Source organism: Bos indicus, chromosome 13 (assembly GCF_029378745.1).
Source record: "Bos indicus isolate NIAB-ARS_2022 breed Sahiwal x Tharparkar chromosome 13, NIAB-ARS_B.indTharparkar_mat_pri_1.0, whole genome shotgun sequence".
Classification (NCBI taxonomy): Eukaryota; Metazoa; Chordata; class Mammalia; order Artiodactyla; family Bovidae; genus Bos; species Bos indicus.
In genome coordinates this window covers 33003153-33016692 of record NC_091772.1, presented here as the reverse complement: position 1 = coordinate 33016692, position 13540 = coordinate 33003153, and the positions used below count along the sequence as shown (strand labels likewise).

The following is a 13540-nucleotide window of genomic DNA, read 5'->3' as shown; positions in this document are numbered from 1 at the left end:
TGAGAATCTAATGCCGCTGCTGATCTAACAGGTGGAGCTCAGGTTGTAACGTGAGTGATAGGAAGTAGCTGTAAATACAGATGAAGCTTCGCTGGCTAGCCTGCTGCTCACCTCCTGCAGTACAGCCCAGTTCCTAACTGACTAGGAATCCCTGCTATAGTACGTCTTAATCCAAATCAAGGGCTTCCCAGGTGGCTCAGTGGTAAAGAATCCACCTGCCAATGCAGGAGACACGGGTTCCATCCCTGGGTCAGGAAGATCCCCTGGAGAAGGAAATGGCAACCCGCTCTAGTGTTCTTGCCTGGGAAATCCCATGGACGGAGAAATCTGATGGGCTACAGTCCATGGGGTCACAAGAGAGTCTGACACGACTTAGCAACTAAACAACAGCCACCCAAATCAGTTTCCCTTTTGGTGGTCAATTCCAATATGCTCTACCTTTCTAATCTGTTATTGGACTTATAAAGGCTACATTCAAGGGACAGTACCCTTGACAGCCTCTCTGAAATTGAGGGTACTCAGTGGTCTTTCAGAGTTGACAGGACCTTGGGATGGTAAAGTTCAGGAACTGAATTTTATGATTGGTCCATTGGGTTTTTTATTTAAAGGAAGAATGGCAATGCAGAAAAAGTTGAGCTGAGCCATAGCCCAGATGTTTGGCTACACACACACACACACACACACACAGCCTGAGTCAGGTTTGCAATTTACCTGCATTTATATAAGGGCTCAAAATCCCAAACTGAAGACTTCACAGTTTTCTAGTCCTGACTTTGGTTAACTTAGATCTAAAAGCATCTACATTTGTCCTGAGACACAGAATTCTAAATCATTTGGCTACTTTCAAAACACATTCAAGAAATTTACTAAAACTTGAGAAGCATGTTTGACTCTTTAAATGAGTCTATATACTTTAATAGGCTCAGATGGTTCTTATTCTGAGAGGTGTGAGATGCTCCTTTTAAATTTCATGCTTGCATCAGCATACCTTGGCAAACATTAGTATTTACTTGGGAAAACTGTCTCCTTTAAAAATAGTTTATTTTTGTCCTCTTCATGAGCATGCTTTAGTTTTAAAAATTGTTTTGCTTTTGGCAGAGAGCCTTGGAAATGTTTTTTTGAACTCTAAATTCAAATGTAATCTTAGACAGTTGGGTCGAGTTGAGTGATGTGCTAGGGTTGCGCACACGTGTAGGTATACAGTATGCTTTGTGCAACCAGCTACTACCTCGTTCCCCAGGCGCGAGGTGGAGATTTTTTACTTTTTCTTTTTACGTTCATTTATTTTCAGCTGTGCTGGATCTTTGTTGCTGTGGCCTGGGTTTCCTCTAGTTGTGGAGCACCGGGGCTGTTCTCTAGCTGTGGTGTGCGGGCTTCTCACTGCGGTGGCCTCTCTTGCCGTGGAGCACGGGCTCTCGGTGCATGGGCTCCTGGAGTTGCAGCTTGCAGGCTCAGCAATTGTGGTGCGTGTGCTTAGTAGACCCGCAGCATGTGGGGTCTTCCCAGACTCGGGATCAAACCCACATCCCCTGCATTGGCAGGTGGATTCTTAACCACTGAACCACCATGGAAGTCTGAGGTGGAAATTTTTCCTTTCCCAAATCCTGGAGACCCTCCAATTATATTTACTTGGGGCAAGTGCTTCTATTCTTTGGTCTTATAATGGGTGAGCTTACTCGTAGACAGGGCCTTGGGAAACAAAAGACGATTAATCATTGGAGGCCAATCCACATTTGATAGGTTCAACAGGTTTCCCTGGAACTTCTCTATAGAAGATTGGGGGAACTGCTCTGTAGAATTTTCTTAGGTTTTTCTATTAGGTAAATTGTAGTATTGATACAAAAACACAGCAGGAGCCTAACGTACTTATTAGGGCTTCACTGGTGGCTCATGGGTAGAGAATCCACCTGCCAATGGGGGAGATGCAGGAGACATGGGTTCAATCTCTGGGTCGGGAAGATCCAACTGAGAAGGAAACGGCAACCTACTCCAGTATTCTTGCCTGGGAAATCCATGGACAGAGAAGCCTGGAAGGTTACATTCCATGGGGTCTCAAAGAGTCAGACAGGACTTGAGAGACTGAGCACTCACATGCCTACAATGTATCTATTACATATTTTGTAGGTGGTTAATATTTCTAGTTCACTTAGTCACAGGGTGGTTTGCACTTGGTATTCAGAAAAGTGATTCCAAATTATAAAACTGTCTCTGCATAAAACTTGGGTGAAGTTAAAAATCTCTTTCTTTTCTTTACACTGTTTTTTTTTTTTAACCAAATAAAAATGTCAGCACTTGCACGTTGTAAGGTGATGATGATGAAGAGATTGTTTTTCAAAAATTATCCATGTGTTAAAGAATATAATTTGTACTTTTCTCTTTTTAAAATTGAAGTATAGTTGATTTAACATATCATGTTAATTTCTCCCATACAGCAAAGTGATTCTATAATACATTCTTTTTTACATTCTTTTCCATTATGGGTTCTCACAGGATATTGAATAAAAAATCATCTTTATTATATGAAACTCTTAACTGAACTTGATGTTCAGGAATGACTAACGGGCATGGCAGTATTCTCCAGTTTTTCTCCCTGGAGAATCTCATAGACAGAGTTCATGGGATTGCAAAGAGTTGGACATGACTGAAGCAACTTAACACATACGCACATAACATCCAGCTACAGAAATGAAATGTTACTTTCGAAACACACTCACTCATTCTTCAAAATGCATGTTATTAGCTCTCATTATATTGCCAAGATGATGAGAAGGCTACATTTCAATTAAAGGAAACAGAAAACTTCTGGGTTGACAGAAGTGGGGCTGGCAATCTGAGGGCAGGGATGCTATTTAACACAAGGAACTGGCATTTTCCTATTTGAGGAGCTAGTGACAGTTCTCAGGAGTCTCTGAGACAGTTCTGAAGACACAGAGGAAGAGAACAAGGTTTGCACTACAATTGCTGCAACTCCACCCATTTGAGGGGTAGAGAGAAGCCTCCTTTCCACTGGGCACTCAGGGAATATCTAATCACCACCAATCAGGGGAAGACAACCTCACATCATACCTAAAGGGCTCTGATGTTTCATTTCAAACATACTATTTTACTTAACTTAGAATTATAGCTAGTTGTAAGTACTCGACTTTGGAAATCAATATACATTCTAAAACAATTGATTTCTTATTGTGCTCGGACTTTGCTCACTTAACAAATCCTCCAGTTTTAACTAAGAAGCTGGGATGGGTTTATGAAAGCTGCCAACATCGGGGAACAAGGTACAATCATCAGTAACAAGGGGGACCCTTAAGACCTGGCAGTCATGGTGCAATTATACTGTTCCTTCATTTCTCCACAGGGGCAGAAGTCTCTGTCTTTGACCTCTTCCCACTTCTAGCTTCCTAGAAATCACCCAAATGCTCCACTGGCCCATCCTTACCATCTTCCTCTGACTCTCAATTGCATCTCTTAGCAAACTAAGACTCCGATCGTAAATTTTCACCCAATTCAACCCATTTGTCTCCTATTGATATAGAACTCCAAGTTCAACACAGAATGGTAGAGTTGCCAGGCTGAGCAAATACAAATTCAGTTAATGAATTGCAGATAGACAAGGAATCATTTTTCAAGTATGTCTTGAACAATACTGACTTATACTAAAATAATCAGAAATTCACATTCTTCTTCAGGGCTTTGGGAAGAAAACAGTCATTACTCTTCCTGGAAGTGTTTCCATCTTTTGTTCAGTGTCTCTGTATGTCTTCTCCATGTTCCACGGAGCTTCCTGGGTAGAGTTCACGTCAGACCCATCAATCCATCATCACTTTATCCTTCTTTCTTCACTTTTCTAAACTTTTTAATCCTTCTCTTTTAATTTAACACTGAGGCCAACACCTCCCACGGCACTCTGATTGACGGTGAATGTTCATTCATCTACAGACCATGACAGTGTGCCAGGGACCACCGTGTAGAGGGGACTAGAAAGTTAGATCTGCTCATCATCTTCTAAACCGTGAACACACTGACACCATGTCTGGGTTTTTCAAAGGCAGCAAGTTGCCCATATTGTTCCTAACACCACTCTCATTTCTGCTCCCTCTGAACATCTTGAGGGTTAACGAGTGACTCGGTCTATGGACACTCCCACAGCTAGGTAAGACGGAGAAAAGCATGAAATGCAGCGTGCACTGTTTAGCACTTACTACCTACTTACCAGATGATGGAGGTGTAGATTTTCTGGAACTAGGTACTATGTCACCCAAACTGGATGATGAATTTCCTCCTGATTTACTGGAGTAAAGCAAAAGTTTATATTACAACTGACACTTATTTCAGAGATGAAGACATTTGTACTGCTCAATAAACATGATTACTCATTATGTTTTTATTGAACTTTAAATCTGCCTTGCCTCCAAGGAGGCAAAGAGTAATTTCCCAGTGGGTTCCTGAAGTGCTTGAAACATCTGTGTCAAGGTCTCTTGTTTCAGATTCAAGGCTCAATTTGAAAAGGCCCTGAGAGACTGAGGAAAACTAGGGTGCCTGCTGCACCCGTCAAACTCTGCCAGGATCGCAAATAGACTAAGAGCAAAGATTTCCTTTGTTTCTCATTTTCAAGATTCTCGGAAGCAATGCATAGAACCCGCAGGCTAACACCCAAACTTGTTTCTTTTTCATTGGGTTCCTGCTCCTTTTTCTTGTACACCAGAAGCAGCTTGCTTCTTTTTGTGTACCAAGATGTACAGTATTCAAGTGTTCATGAGCAATCTATTAAAAAGAAAACCCAACACAGCAATAATAAAATTTGCCAACCTCTAAAACAGTGGTCCTCAACCTTTTTGGCATCAGGGACCAGTTTCATGGAAGACAATTTTTCCAAGGAACAAAAGGTGTGGATTGGTTTTGGATAATTCAAGTGTGTTACATTACTGAGTTCTTTGAGCAGGAGGTGGAGCTCAGGAGGTAATTCAAGTGATGGGGAGTGGCTGTAAATATAGGTGAAATTTCACTTGTGTGCAGCTCACCTTCTGCTATGGGACCTGGCTCCTGACAGGCCAGGGACTGGTACTGGTTCATGGCCTGGGGGTTGGGGATCCCTTCTCTAAAAGACACCTGAGAGAGCGTGACAGTGTTCCATGATTTAACTCTCAGAGTATACCTCGAACATTTCTCAAACATGGCTAACATGGAGGGTTCAACTTGGCTCATTTAGGAATGATCTGAACTTCAGAACTACCAAATTCTAAAGTTTGATCTGAGACATGCTTTAGTGTCTTAAAAACTTTGGAGTTAATATAAGATCAGTGGCATTGATGTTTTTACCAGTGACCTGCATGCAAAATGATACACTACATGACCCCCTCACAGAGATGGATGGAAAGGAATATTTTAAGAGTGACATGGAATGTCAGCAAGACAATCTTATGGCCAAACGTTTATTATCATTGCAAAGCCCAGGTCTAGTGGACATAATCTGCTACAGTGTCTATGTATCCAAGGGTGAGATTTTGTAAATATTTATATATGTTTAATATTTTATGACTATTCAGAAGAAAATATAAATTCCACTAAAATACCAGTGACAGGCTGAATTTCGTTGCTACCATCCTGGCACTTTAATGCGTAAAAAAGACAAACATCAAAAGCTTTAAGCAACCACCAGAAGGCCTCTGTGGCTTTTTAAGGTTCTTAAAAGATACCCCAGCATGTTTAACAAGGACACCAGACACCATGTAAAAGTAGTAAAAAAGTGGTATTTAGAGAAGCCATTTCTGGCAGTTATTTAAAAATACCCATTAGCAAGATCAAAACATTTTCTTCCAGAAGTTTTTTTTTTCCCCCTAAACTATTAAGTCTTTGAATTTATTTTACATTCTCTTTGAATTTTCCTAACGAAGTATTATTTGAGTTGTGTAAAACTGTGACAAACAGTGCAGAGTCAAAATGTCCAGAATGCAAATTTGCCCTTCACGTTTAATTCCATAAAAATGTCATGTTTTTGAGCCAGGCTCCAATTCTACTGCTTTTGATTTCTGCTGATTTTTTTTTTCCACTTACAAATCTGAGTTTTATAATACTGCTGAATTCTAGCTATGCCCTCAAAACAAAAGTATATTTAAAATGTTTGGAGACAAATGTAAAAACCTCTGAATAAGAAAACAAGAAAACAATATTTTCACCTACTTAGGCAAAAAAAGAGAAAAAAAAAAATACTAGTGAATGAAGATGGATGTTCCAAACCACAAAGCATCTTATATTTGACCTGTGTGTGGGCACTCAAAAAAAATTCTTGCCGACACTAAAATATGGTCTTTGACAAAGGATTTTTTGTCCTCATAGAAACAGATAAAACTTAAACTTCAGGAAACAAAAGCTTAGCAATTTGCATTAAAGAAAAGACTTGCCTATATCATATCCTCTCACTGGAAGAAGCAAATCGTGTTCCTGTACTTGTCTGCAAGGGGGTCATTTTCACATTTACTCCATATTCGAGGAGCCCTTCTAAAGATTCTGGTGAGGGGCAAACAGCCTTAAGACTCCTAGGAAAAAAGATCATTTGGCCCCAGCTTATTACATAACTCATCTAATTGCTATCTGCAAGGACAATTTTAACTGCTTACTTACCGAGTTTCTCTTTAAGTGTTAAGCAGTGGGTAGAACTGAAAATTGAGTTTCTTAAGTGAAAGTGAAACTCAGAGACCACAAGAGCTGCTCTTTGCTGGTCTCTGAGACTGTCATTTCTAAAACATCTTCCTACCATGCCAGGCAGCTCCGGATACTGGGATTAGTCACCACGATTGCTTGATGCCAGAGTATTTTCAGCAAGATTAGGGCTTCAGAATTTCCTCTGCACTAAAGCCTGAATTTAATACTCTATGACCTTAGCTCTTTTCTTTCCTTCATGGTAACACTTAATTTGATTCTCTCTTGAAGAGGATGAAAATGAGAGGCTGGGTGATGTTTTTAAAATACAGGATTTGTAATGCTCTCAGTAAACCGTATCACCAGTCTGAACTAAAAGAGCCCGAGAGTTATAAAATACTAGTGAATGGAGATGGGTGTTCCAAACCACAAAGCATCTTCTGTTTGACTTGTTTGTGGGCGCTCAAAAGAAATTCTTGGTGATACTAAAATATGGTCATTGACAATGGATTTTGCATCATTATAGAAACGAATACAATGTAAGTTTTCTAACACAAAATAAAGATTGGAGATTACAGCAACCAACGGTTCATGAATGATAATACAGTCTGAACTCTGACACAAACACTTGATATTTGTCTCCTACCTGGAGTAGAATTTCCCTTGCTTGGCTCTCTGTTCATGCTGTAGCCTCATGTTTTCTAGCTTGACTGGACTTGGAATGAATCCGATTTCACAGCCTTCTTTAACCAATCGCCCTATCCACCAGTCATTGTTAAATTTCTAAACAGAAAATCAAAATTGTTCAGATCAGTGCACAGAAGTTAAATGAATCTGCACATCCTTTATCTTCCCGGTTAACATTTTTCAGGGGAGAGAAGTATTATGGCAATTACAGAGAACTCTGGCTCAAATACCACAAGTCAAGAAACCTGTAGGTTCAGGTGTTGAGTATGCTAAAAATGAAGTATTTTCGGGATGCTCAACAATCCATCTCTGGCTTGACTCTGCCTTCACTTTCCTCACCGTGCGATTTTCTGAATTCCATTGCAGCTGCTGGCACCACGAGGAGGGTAAACTCTTCCTATTCAAAGATTAACAGCTCTTCTTGACAAGAGACCATTAGGAACTAGGGAATGCTACAGAATGTCTTCCTCTTGTATAATCAGAGTAGTTAGAAGTATTATGAGTGAAAAATACTGACGACATTCACCTGAAATATCTGATATCAGAGCAAAATGTGTCTTTGTTGCAAACAGGTTTATAATGACCACAATCTGGTGTTCACAAGTGATTTCTCGACTTATGTGAATGTTGGTAATTTCTCTCTTGTGCCTGGAGTATTTACCCTATACCTTTAGGATCTGGTTTGATGTCCCTCAAATGAATAGTATTTTTCAAGCCCGTTCTTGAACATTTCTGTCAACTACAAACCGGCAACGGGCACTTGTCATCTATCTCTGCAAGGATTAAATCATGTGCTGTTGCAGCCACTGACCTTCAACACTCCCTGAAAGGAGTTCAGGGTGGAGGACAGAAATGAGGCACCCTGTGCTTTGAAAAAACTGGCAGAACAGGTCTTCAGATAGATATTTTCAGGAGCTGATTTTATGAGCCTAATTCTTACATCTCCTCATATCTAGGAAAGCACTAAAGCTCTTCCTGATGATGACTGCTCCTCATGACCAGCAGAAACCTTCTGCAAAAATCTGTGCTTGATTGCATGTACTCCTCCTTCACCAAAATCACATAGATACTGGGCTTCTCCCCTGCCTCTTTGGAGCAGTTTCTCAGAGCTATCCAAGGTGCTGTCTCCTGGGCTATAGTCCTCATTTTGGCTCAATCAAAACTTAATTCGTAACTCTTATGTTGTGCTTTTTTTTTTTTTTTTCTTTTTTAAAGTCAGCATTTCAAAGAAGAAAATCCATTCTGTTTTTCTTTTCTTTCTCTAAGTATCAGCCCTTGGGATGGGAGCCTGGATTCACCTAACTTTCTGTTGTAAAGTCAAAGTTAAGGCTTGTTGTACTTCTGAGAATTTTTTCTGTTTTTCCTTCCTAGCCAAGGGACTTCCTTCCCTGGTGGCTCAGATGGTAAAGAATCTGCCTGCGATGCAGGAGACCCAGGTTCAATCCCTGGGTTGGGAAGATCCCCTGGAGAAGGGAATGGCTACTCACTCCAGTATTCCTGCCTGGAGAATCCCATGAACAGAAGAGCCTGGTGGGCTACAGTCCAATGGGGTAACAGTCAGATACGACTGAGCGACTGACACTTTAACTTTTAATTTTTCCTAGCTGAATAGAAATAACAGCTCTTTTGAAAAGTTAAAGAAATGGTAGGCTCTATATTCTCTAGGCTTTTTCAGTGGCAGTCATCACCTCTTTCGCTCATAGCCTTTAGTGCCTGAGCAGTTACATTGACATATGCTCCCTAGGACACACTGTTCCCTAGATGGAAGTGTTCCAATGGTAAATTCCTACAGGTTCAAGAAAGTCTCATGCTCACAGCCTGAGAACATTATGGAGGGGAAATCTCTGGCAGAGCAGGCTTTGATAAATGTTGACTCAAAATAAACCTTAATTAAGAGTGAATTTTTTCCAATTTACAGACTGAGTCATTGTTAACGGAAAGTGGAGGCTTTTGGCATGGTGGAAAAGGGATGTTCCTGATATCTATTTCTTGTCTCATTGCTCTAATTCCATCCACTTCTCCTTCCCCTATAGCATTTCACCACCAAAGAAGGAGAAAGTGCACCAGCGGCCTGAGTTTAGACCTTGTTAGCACAGAGAAGAGACCGTGAATTCTAGATACTATTATTAAACTCTCCCCAGATGCTTAAACTTGGGACATGAGCGACAAATGACACATGGTCAAGGTTAAACATTAAAAGGAAAAGTACAGGTTAAGTATAAAAAAAGGATCATCTACTCCAGTGGTTCTCGATTTCTGGGTCACAGAGCCCAGGGGAGCCTTGAGGTTATTCCAAGAAGCCTGTGACTTTTTTCTTCTTTAAAAAGATTATATTTATTTTGGAAAAGGTTGAGAGGCACTGATTTCATGTGTATGTTATATAATCATGGCTGTACACGTGCTATTTCATAGCAATGAGAAGAAGTGATATTTCAAGGTAAAAAAAAAATCATGCAGCTAGAAATTGCAGTTACTCTCCTTACTTCCTTAACATGCAGAAAATCTTTTGCTTCAAATGAGATGGCCATGCCTGGCACGGGAACATCGTCTTCGTGGGCTGCACTGTAGCTGACATTTGTCCGAACTGCAAATGCAACGGGCTTTGTCTAAAATGGAAAAAGGGGGGAAAAATAAAAAAAGAAACAAGTGTTCCTTCTCTTTCCCCCTCAAAATACAAACATACACGGAATAACGGCTGTCACAGTTGTTGTTTTTCCTCGATTTGGTTCTTTATCACAAAACACCATCTTAGTATTTCCAACAGGGGAAACCTTTGGGCGCTCAGCCACATACACCCATTTCTGAACTAGAAAAAGGCCATTGTGCTTTATGAAAGCACTCCAAGCAATGAAAGTAAAGATGAACTACTGAAATATGTTTACACAACATAAAAACTTGTAACAAATGGAAATCAGGAAACATACACGGGGTTGAAATGCCAAGTTCTTGTGTTTCAGTGAAAAAGACTTGGCCACTGCCATATCCACCCCCAAATCTACTTTAATTAATAATAGAAGATGGAACTTCCCTAGTGCCCCAGTGGTTAAGAATCCATCTTCCAATGTAGGGGACTCTGGTTTGATCCCTGGTTGGGGAACTAAGATCCTACATGCCATAGGGCAACTAAGCCCTCATGCCACAACTAAGACCCAATGCAGCCAAAAATTAAAAAAAAAATTTTTTTTTAATGACATAATTCCAAAACATACTATGTTTTGCATGAAGAAAGAACCAAGGAATATATCTTATAACTATTAAAAACTACATTCATGGCTGCTGGGTATCATGAAAGCAATGACTTTCTATTCTAATATTTGTCCTCCTTGAGTTTTCTTAGTCACTAAAGATGATAACATTTAATAAGTTATTTTTCATTATTTGATGCTTTGCAAATTTACAGATACATTTTGTCCTCTATCAAGCAATACTTGCTTAATCACAAGGTTAAAAAAAAAAAAGGTAAACTCAGAAATAGTAAAAGGAGGTATTGCTCTAACTAGCACTGGGTTTCTTTCACAATGTGGGCAAGTGGATTTCTTCTGAGCTGTTTCTTCTTATTCAAAGAGCTCTTCATCAGAACTGCTCATGAAGGATGATGGGGAACTGGAATAGAAAGAACCCATCTTCACTTCTGAATTTTCCATAGTTAATCTGTTCTAGCTGACTACTGTCTGGGTGAGGACTGAGTTCAGAAGAGCCATGGTTACGTAGATTCATCCACAATATGCAGAAAGGAGGTCCAGGTCCTAGACAAAGGCACAGTAGACAGGAAGGGGACTGAAAGGCATGGAATCCGATTCGTGACATCCATTACGAATTTTAATAACAGAAGAGGGCTGTTCCTCGTATGGAAATATGAATTTTAAAGAAGAACAGTAAAAGTTGCCTAATAGTTCTACCACTGAAACACAATCCTGTTTTTTTTTTTAATTATTTATTTTTACTGGGAGGACAACTGCTTTACAATGTTGTGTTGGTTTCTGCTGTACAACAGCTGGAATCAACCATAGGTATACATATGTCCACTCCCTCCTGAGCCGCCCTCTCTCCCCACCCACCCCTCTAGGTCATCGCAGAGCACTGAGCTGAGCTTCCTGTGCTAAACAGCAGCTTCTCACTAGCTAGCTATCTTACACATGGTAGCGTATATATGTCAATGTGTGACCATGTGAACGGTATTTCAGGGGAAAAATGGAAATATCATTTTAAATAATATGTAAATTTGTTTCCCATAGCTATAACCATAATGTACCTAATTCATATCCAATTCTTAAAGTAATATAGTAGTTTTTCATGTGATACACTTCTTTTTACTCTACCATTTAAAAAATTACCTCGATAATTCAACCCCTTTTTCAATGTTTAGGTTTAGAGGTTTTTTCATTATGATAAATATTCTGCTTTGAAAAATCTTTGTACAAAAAGCCTCTTTCTATTTAGGATTCTCTCCTTGGGATAGATTCCCAGAGGTAGCATGAGTAAGCCATGAGTTATCAAGATCTTTTAAAATTCTATTCCAAACTACTGTCCAAATGGGCTCTGCCATTTTAAACTGCAATATATGTTGGTGCCCTTTTCCCTAAGATGCAGTCTTAATTAGACTCAGTTTTACTACTAGAAATAGGATTTTCTTGAGTATAATCAATCCACTATTGGAGAGAGTTTCTGATCCCTAAAATATAAATCCAAGATTTTTTTTTTTAATGACACAATCTCTCATCTCTCTCAGGGACTTCTTAAAAATTTCTTGGAGGATACAGAATTTAAGTGTAGTGTGTACACACACACAAAACACATATATTTAAACCACTGGAAGACCTAAATTTTAAATGTACAACTCTATATAGGATCCCATGAAAATCTCTTCTCTTTTTCCCAATGACCAACTTTTCAGACACTGGAGTGGTAGGAAGAGGGAACACTGAGAAAAGAAAAATAAAGAGGTGGTGAAGGTTAGCCTATAATAACCAGGACAACAGATGATGATTTTATGTTCTTAGAGTAAGATTACAGTTCAGAGTGTGACTCCCCACCTGGCTCACCTCCTATGACCAACCATGCTTCCCTTAGATAAGGAGCTTTACACAGCAAGCCGTATAGGAGCCCAGCTGGCAGGTTCAGGGGGATGGATTGTGGGCAGTTCTGAGGCCACAGGACTTGATTTTCCCCACAACCCAAAGAAGCTCCATTGGCATCTTGGAAGCCTGGCCCATGGAAGCCCCTAAACGCTGGTCAGAGATATGTTTTAAGATTATAGCAGGAGCAATTATTGTTTTTTCATAGTCTTCTAGAATCACTAGACCTAAGGCTGTCAGAAAATAATTATTGTTAAGTAGGAGATCACTAACTAAAAAATCTCTTTGGATCCAGCAATTCCACTTCTGGGCATATATCCAAAGAAAACAAAACAACTACGTCAAAGAGATATCTAGACTCTTAGGTTCATAGCAGCATCATTTACAATAGTCAAGACATGGAAACATCCTAAGTGTCCACCAACAGATGAATGGATAATAGAGATGTGAGATATACATGCACACACGCAGGAGTACTATTCAGCCCTGAGAAAGAAGGAAATCCTGCCATTTGCAACAACACGGATGGACTTGAAAGCATTAGGCTAAGTGAAGTAAGAGAAAGACGGTCTGCTCTCACTTATACGTGGAAGCTCAAAAACAAAACAAAACCCCCTAATCTCTGGTCATGAAGTAGGAAAAACAAATTATCACAAATTTATGGCTTTCTTTTGAGCTTGCCTCCCAAACAATAACTTAATGAATTAAGAGTGAAGCTAATCCTTTTAATGGCTACAACAATGTTTACATACAGTTAATTAAAAATGTGCTAATGATGGAATATCTACTGTTAAAAAGCAAAATGAAATTCACTCAAATAAGAATAAAAATAGAATTCTGATAATGATTAATAGTAACTTGAATTTTCAGGCATCAATTTCTTCATTTCTTAATTTCTTAACGCATTTTATTAATGTAAATAGCAAATTATAGTTTTCCATTTTCATTCAGAGACCATTAATAGTTAATAACATATAAGGGAAATCCATAGTTTGTTTTCAAGTCTACAATGGATTTTTCTTAAATATGAAGGACTTCTAATTTGAAGTATTTTTTAAAGAAATTGAAAAGTGTAAAGAATTTAAATGACCTATTATAAAAGACTGCAGAAAAGAGAGCTTAAAATTTTAATGAGTTTCTGA

General features: G+C 39.3%; 1 protein-coding gene across 8 annotated transcripts in view; it reads right to left on the bottom strand.

Annotated features, from left to right (window-relative positions):
* CACNB2 (calcium voltage-gated channel auxiliary subunit beta 2) overlaps positions 1-13540 on the bottom strand; it is a 428234-nt gene that overhangs the window by 37050 nt on the left and 377644 nt on the right. For all 8 annotated transcript variants that reach the window (XM_070800900.1, XM_070800898.1, XM_070800899.1 and 5 more), the window contains 3 exons: positions 9807-9929; positions 7283-7419; positions 4211-4287 (listed from right to left, as the gene is read on the bottom strand). In XM_070800900.1, the coding sequence (XP_070657001.1) occupies positions 4211-4287; positions 7283-7419; positions 9807-9929 (337 nt within the window). The remainder of the gene's footprint in view (positions 1-4210; positions 4288-7282; positions 7420-9806; positions 9930-13540) is intronic.